Source organism: Simochromis diagramma, unplaced genomic scaffold (genome assembly GCF_900408965.1).
Source record: "Simochromis diagramma unplaced genomic scaffold, fSimDia1.1 OVJJ01000284.1, whole genome shotgun sequence".
NCBI classification, from domain to species: Eukaryota; Metazoa; Chordata; class Actinopteri; order Cichliformes; family Cichlidae; genus Simochromis; species Simochromis diagramma.
This window is the reverse complement of record NW_024386871.1, coordinates 3448957-3455947: the sequence shown is the minus strand read 5'-3', so window position 1 is coordinate 3455947 and position 6991 is coordinate 3448957. Positions and strand designations below refer to the sequence as shown.

General features: G+C 40.8%; 1 protein-coding gene across 2 annotated transcripts; it reads right to left on the bottom strand.

Moving 5' to 3' along the window:
• Nucleotides 1-41: 41 nt before the first annotated feature.
• On the bottom strand, nt 42-5657 carry LOC120733468 (coiled-coil domain-containing protein 112). Of its 2 annotated transcripts, none has more exons than XM_040031702.1 (14): nt 5563-5656; nt 4939-5069; nt 4404-4525; nt 4224-4313; nt 3186-3261; nt 2772-2898; nt 2455-2571; nt 2162-2299; nt 1549-1670; nt 1240-1366; nt 887-1054; nt 571-669; nt 313-431; nt 42-198 (listed from the first exon to the last, which is right to left on the bottom strand). In XM_040031702.1, exons 1-14 carry the CDS (start codon nt 5605-5607, stop codon nt 168-170), a joined length of 1512 nt encoding a protein of 503 aa, XP_039887636.1. In that variant the 5' UTR covers nt 5608-5656; the 3' UTR covers nt 42-167. The 2 variants fall into 2 exon arrangements, with proteins under 2 accessions (XP_039887636.1, XP_039887637.1); XM_040031703.1 differs by having other exon boundaries at nt 43-198; nt 4939-5066; nt 5563-5657.
• Nucleotides 5658-6991: the final 1334 nt, after the last annotated feature.

The following is a 6991-nucleotide window of genomic DNA, read 5'->3' as shown; positions in this document are numbered from 1 at the left end:
AATAAAAAATCTTTATTTTAAAAATAACAGTTTCACAGTTTAAAATTGAACTGAATTGCACCTTAAAAGTTATATGACAAATTAAAAAGGGACAATTCGGGCGCAGTGTATATCTTTATTTTCTTTAAAAAATAGAAAGGATTCTGAACACAATGCAGGACTCTTCATCACAGGCCTTGTCTCCAAGTGGGAACAGCTCTGTAACAAAAAGAACATTTCAGTCATTTAGAAATAAATTACTCATTATTACCAAATGTTTCTTGACAGAAACTTGAACGATTTACAGAAAAAAATTAAGTTTAGGAGGCAGACCTGTGAAACATTTGTAGCATTGGCCCATCTCCCGACGGTCCAACGTGTTTCAGCCGCTCCTCCCATCCCTTCGTAGGGCGGGTAAGCCTGGACGGGTCTCTGTTGGCATGATTGTCCACCTGAATGTGGAAAAAAGGACAAAACGTCAACCTTTTTCCCACACGCAGTTTAATCTTCTTATTTCAAGATTTCACAATGATGATTTTCCGATTTAGTGACTTAACTGTTACTTTTTCGACAAGAAAACAAACCTCTCACCTTCTCCTTCAACTTGGCAGTGAGTCTCCTCTGCCTTTCCTCTTGCTCTTTTTCCCTCAGCTGTTTCTCATGGCGCTTTGCCTCCACCCTATGAAGATCCTGCAGAAAGGCAGAGACGAGCCTTGTATTTCTCAGTGTTTTGACATCACAACCTCGCCTGATGAAAACCGCGCTCTTATCCAGAGCAACATCCTGTTTAACACCAGAAATCTGAAAATCTGGCATTTTACAGCAGTCACTTAAGGCATCTCAGTTTAAAACACGCGAACATCGCATCTTGTGTTTCCCTGTGTCTGTAATTTTGGCACTTTTGTACCCTTTCATTAAAACGCCTGATGCTCTTTGTCGCCTCCTTTCTCCTCTCTTCTCTTTCTCTCTCTTCTTCTGCTCTTCTCCTCCTCTCTTGTTCCTCCTCTTCTACTCTCCTCTGTCGGAGCTGCTCCTCTACGGTTAGCTTCACTTCCAGCTGCCGGCGGCGCTCCTCCTAATAAAAAGTATGAATACATTATTGGTTAAAGTAAAAAGCAGTTCAGGACACTACATGCACATATTTACTCCTTGGTTTTACTCTGTATTTTCATTTTTACATTAAATGAGTGCATAACTACACAGAAGTGCTCCCTGACTAAACTACAGCGACAGTAAAATGACACCCGAGCACAAAAGCACCTTTTCCCGTCTCCTCTTTTGAATCTCTTCAGCCAGTCTTTGCTCCTCTTCCTGCTCCTCCCTCCTTTTCTTTTCTTCCCTCCATTCCTCCAGACGCCGTGCCATCTCCCTCCTCTCCTCCTCAGTCCTAAAACAAATTATATACCATGAACAAACGACACCCCCAAAAATCCATCAATCAACTGGGTGCTCATAACATGAGGTGGGATTTACAACATTGGGTTGAATTTAACCGGCATAGCTAGGAGATCAACCCGCCTGCATCATCTCCTTTTTATTTCATACTAGTGTGTCACACTCCTGGCTCACATGTGTTGCTGGGCCTGGCTTTTGGCCTCCTTCTCCCTCCTTTTTGCCTCTTCTGTCTTCTCCTGAGTCTGTATCCTGATCTGGCGTTCCTGATGCTTGCTGGCTTTCCAGCGCTGAATAGCCTGCATGTGGCATAAAAATAAGCAGTGACATAAGAAACCACAAAATACTTAACAAGCAGCAGCACGGGTTGCAAACTATTCTTATGATGTGCTGTCTATTTAATGTTAACACATAAAGAAAATGTGAGGTAATGTTCAATCATCGCCATTTTTTCAAACTAATCAGGGGGGGATATGTAGTGAAGATGAAAATCTAACTCTTTATGATTGCTTAGTTTTCAGTTAAAAGCAGTGGACTGTCAGCAGAACTTCTGCGCTGATGTTTTAAGTCTCCCCTCATAATAAATTATTAAAAGCTTTTTGTAACTCTGTCTGAAAACTCAAAGGTCAAACTGGCTCACCATCAATGAAACTCAAAGGTTATTGTAGGATGAGCTAAAAGTGAAGCTCACAGGTGCTTTTTCTCCAACCTCACCTTCACGTTTGTCTAATGTGCACATATATAGATAATAGTTGGATTTCTATTCTGCTCAGACATGTTTTGTCATTACCTCTTTCTTCCTGTCCTGCAGGTAGATGAGCTCCTGATGCCATTCCTCGTGTTGCTCTATCTCCTCCATTGTTCTACCAGGCAGATACAGCTTGGCTTCTTTCCTGTAGCCCGGCTCCCCACTGTGCTTCACCCAGACCTGTGAGTCAGATTACAGACAGACAACCGCGCTGAGGTCACCAAGCTTTGGGCTGGCAGCTGCTGAGTCTGCCCGTTAGTTTAATCAGTAGTGTTTGACCGTATGACATGATCGGCAAGTGAAAGGAAGAGAAATAACAGTAATGGTTTACTTGCTTTAAGAAAAGCTTCATGGTCATATTGGTCCCAGCCACCATAAGAGCCTCCAGTCTTCTGCAGGAAAACCTCCAGCGCTCTGACTTCTGCTGGCAGGTCTCTGTCGGGTGGTTTGGTCTTATGGAAAAGAGGCAGCTATGAATTCAGGGTGCATTTTGAAATAAAGTCAACTGCCACTATGTTGGTTAGAGAGCTATTTATTCATCTTATTCTAATTCTGAGACTTCTCACTGAAACTCATCTCTCTAATATTTTACCACCTAACTGACAAACACGAGAGAAAGTTCAGAGAGGAGGAAGACGAGACAGAGACACACCCTAACAGTGGGAGCTGCGGGTAGTTTGGGATTCGTTTTGACAGCAAGGCTCCAGTTTTCAATCTTCTTCTCATAAGCGGTGATTTCCTGTCTGCATGTCCACTCTTCCTTCAAAAATTCCTCAAAGCTGAACGAAAAGCAAATCAATTTTAACAAAATATTGACATCAGTACAAAAGTTCACCCCCACAAAATATTAAACGGTGGCTGCTCTTTCTCTCCTTTAACGTACATAAAGCTGGAATCATGTGCGAACGAATGCAACATGTACAAGTGCAATGTACCTGCTTGCTTCACTATGTTAAATATTATTACATTTTAAGTTAAAGGTAGTTTACTTTAATATGGATGACATATTTTAAAATGGATTTTAAGGCTCTACATCTAACTCAGGTTGTTTGGTTTATGCTGTTACCGTGAGCGCTGTTCCTCCTTCACACTGTTAATAGAAATTTCCACCTCTGACATGATTTCCTTCAGTTTTTCAATCACTGAAAATCCAAGAAATGCAGAGACAATAAGAACTCTATACATATAACAATGCAGACAACTTTGTTGAGCAGTGCACTACTCAGATGCATCGAGTATTTCCTTTTCAGTCACTTTTCTCACTCAACAAGTGTTAATAGACCTCTCTGCTGAATCACACTTGTTATTAATCTCTGGCTCTCATCCACAGCATGTCTTTCATCCTGTCTTCCTTCTCTCTCCCCAACCGGTCGCAGCAGATGACCGCCCCTCCCTGAGCCTGGTTCTGCTGGAGGTTTCTTCCTGTTGAGAGGGAGTTTTCCCTTCCCACTGTCGCCAAAGTGCTTGCTCATTGGGGGTCACATGATTGTTTTTTTTTCTCTGTATGTATTATTGTAGGGTCTACCTTACAATATAAAGCGCCTTGAGGCGACTGTTGTTGTGATTTAGTGCTATATAAATAAAATTGAATTGAATTGAATACTCTGCAATAGTGGAAATTAAATTAAAGAGGACCTATTACATTCATTTCCATTTCCAGCTATTTACTCTTGGATCTTTACTACATCAGCTTTGCATGATTAAAAGTTCAAAATCATCCCCATTTACTTCATAGTAAATCTCGTTTAGTCTGAAATGAGCTGTTTTAGCTCCTTGTCCTTTAAGTAATATCTTTATGACTGGCTGCCAATCGAGAACAGAATGCTTAAATAGCAGCTGGAGTAAGATGTCCATATTAGGGATATCCCATCTCTTTGACATCATCCAGACCCAGGAGCAGAAAAAAACAGTCTAAAGGGGAGTTTTAAGCGAGGTCTGAAGCCTGAGCTTGTGGCTCACAGGGATTTCTTGCACAAATACCAGCTATTACTAATTAAAACCCTCACTCTGTTTAATGTGAGCATTTACCAACAGTATAATATATATGACTGGAATAAGGAAAAGCAGAAATGGTCCACTTTAACATAAATGAGTAAAAACTTACATTCCGGAGTTGGTTTCACATCAGTTAGATGTCTCTGAAATTTCCTCACACCATTATGAATCTTCATGAGCTGCTTTTGAAGATTTATCTCTGAAGGAGAAAGAACAGGTTAATGAAAACCTCACCTGGCAACATTAAAATGTCAGGTGAAAATGTTAGTATATGTAAAGAAAGACCTACTCTCAGCATTTCTTTGTCCCTCCAGCACATTTTCGTACTCTTCGATCTCTCCACTCACATCCGCCCAGCCATTCTTTCTGCACTGAGAAATCAGCGTCCTCTCTTTCTCCAATTTCTCAATCCTATGAAAAGTTCAGCGATTCATTTGATCTGTTACACATTATTACAAATAATCTGATTTCACCTTATTAGAACAATTAAAATTACAAGTAGACATGGTCAAGATGACCTGTGATTAAAATTATCTTTAGGGTTTAGAGAGAATGGTCTGAAAAAGAGGAAATATCAAGCGGTTCAGGCTGGTGGTGGTGATGTAATGGTGTGGGCATATTTTCTTGGCACACTTTGGGACCCTTAATACCAACTGAGCATCGCTTAAATGGCACAGAGTATTATTGCTGACTGTTTCCAACTCATCTTCAGTGAATGAGAAATCAAGATAACATCGATATGAAACTTTTGACGATGTAAATAAAAATATGTGTTAGAAATTCAATTTAAACGCAGAAGAAGTGACAGCAGCAGTATTACTTACTGCCTCCTGTTCCTCTCAGCCTCCCTGAGGAACTGTGCAGTTTTCTGTGTGGCCAGTCTGTGGTCCGCACTTTGACCGCTGAGCAGGGGTGATGTGCATGGCTGCAGGACACTAGGCTCTTCCTCCCCCTGCTCATATTCAGTTAGTGTTAGTAAAACACAAGTGCTGCTCATGCCAACAACCTCAGGTGTAGATTTTTTGCATTTTCAAAAGTCCAGAAAGTTCTGTCCGATAATAAATCCACAGTCTACTCAACGACATTGGCATCTGTAACCATGTTATTTATACAGCATCCATTATCGGACAGGCGCAAATTTAGCAACGAAAGCTCTGAAAAACATTTCAAAAACAATGAAACCATTAATGGCGCGCGTATGTCAGAGTCCTGCATACTACTGATTAGCGCAATAAACAAATCTGTAAAATTACCAACCAGTTTCGTCTCTTAAAGCTAACTTTGCTACCTAGCACTGACTAACGTTGGCTCTTTAGACTTTCAGATGGCCCGAAAACTGAAAGTAAAACGCGCCAAAAAGAAAACAAAAAATATCATTCAAATACAGCCGGCTGTCTAATGTAAGGCAGTTTAGGAATAAATGAAATAATGAGGACTATGACAGATACCGAGTAATGTTTATCATCCTCCCATGCAGTTGCCAGGGCAGCCATGTTTGGAGTGGAGTACTTCTGCAGTCACTGGTTTGTACCAGCAGAGGGCGCTGCTGTCATTAAGGGACTGTGGTATAACAAGTGACTGTAAAAGAACCGTGGACTACACGTAGCTGTGTATGACTGTATGTATGTATATGTATATGTATATGACTGTATATAACCACGAAGAAGACCTTACACAAACATGTTTCATCCTTTCAGCCAGTGTGAAGCTGTCACATGGATACCACGCTCACTCCTTAAATGTTTTGTTATTCATAACAACAATCTTTTCCTGCCACTGCCATGTGGTTTTATTCCCAGCCTTGTAGTTTTGCATGTTTTCTAGAAGATACGCAAAGTCAAAAGCCAGAAAAGTCAGTGAGCCAAAGAAATATTGAAATCTTCCTTGAATTAATAACCTTTCAATTGCTGAAAGTTGATTTTAGTGTGGCCCAATAAAACTTACGAAGTATAAAAAGTCTTCAAAGAGTATTATTCCGTGTTTTCCTTTCAGTCTCTGTAACCCAGTTCTCGAGTTATAAAATCTGACTGTACCCTGCAGCTTGATAGTTAAAGTTACCTATATGCCTCTCACTCTCTAAAATAACCGCCTGCGCAGTGTACCGAGGCCTCGGCTATTTCTGTAACAGCTTTTTCACGATGGCCAACAGCTATAATTATTATGAGTCTTGCCAAAGTGACAGTGACAGAGACACTGAGAGAAAGAGAGTGAAGGCAGTATAAATAGAAACCTGAATCCATTATTGAGTGCAGATATTGGGGATGGTCTCTCCCTCGGGTGCAGAGGCAGAGTTGTGATCGCAACATAAATAGCAACCGCTCTCCTTAATGGAGAGTGTTACAATTTCCTGTCCTCATCCTCAGCAGAGGGACCCACTTAATTTGATAAAAGAGGCAATCAGATGACTGGTTGGCATGACAGATCAAACAAGTGGGTACAGCTGGGGATTTCCAGACCACATAGTTTGTATCTGCATACAAAAATGTAAATGTCAAGGAGAACAAATGAAAGCAGCTTGAAGATGACATAACTCGTTCCAGTGTTAAGGCATTAGCTCGGCAAAACAACTCATAACTCAAAGTTCACCTACTACCACATGTCTATATCTGGCTGTCATAAGTTAAACGTGTGATTAGATATGTGTCATAGCAACAGTACAGGAGAAATACTCAATATAAATTTAGCAGTAGCACAGAGTGGAAGTTAAAAAACAGTTGTTTAATTCAACATTTTATTCAATAAATCCCGTGCACCACCACCGTCCTGAGATAATGTTAGCTGAGGGAAGTTGCATTAAATCAGCTCGACTGAAACACCATCCAACACTGGACACAGCGTGATATTCTGAGCAAGCTAATGGCTCAGCCACAGGAGTAG

Coding starts and splice junctions, on each gene's coding strand:
- LOC120733468 (XM_040031702.1), bottom strand. CDS start 5,607: ATGGCTGCCCTGGCAACTGCATGGGAGGATGATAAACATTACTCG. Junction 1,367..1,548: donor AGCCAGGCCCAGCAACACAT/GTGAGCCAGGAG, acceptor AATTTGTTTTAG/GACTGAGGAGGAGAGGAGGG. Junction 670..886: donor TCAGGCGTTTTAATGAAAGG/GTACAAAAGTGC, acceptor GCCTTTCTGCAG/GATCTTCATAGGGTGGAGGC.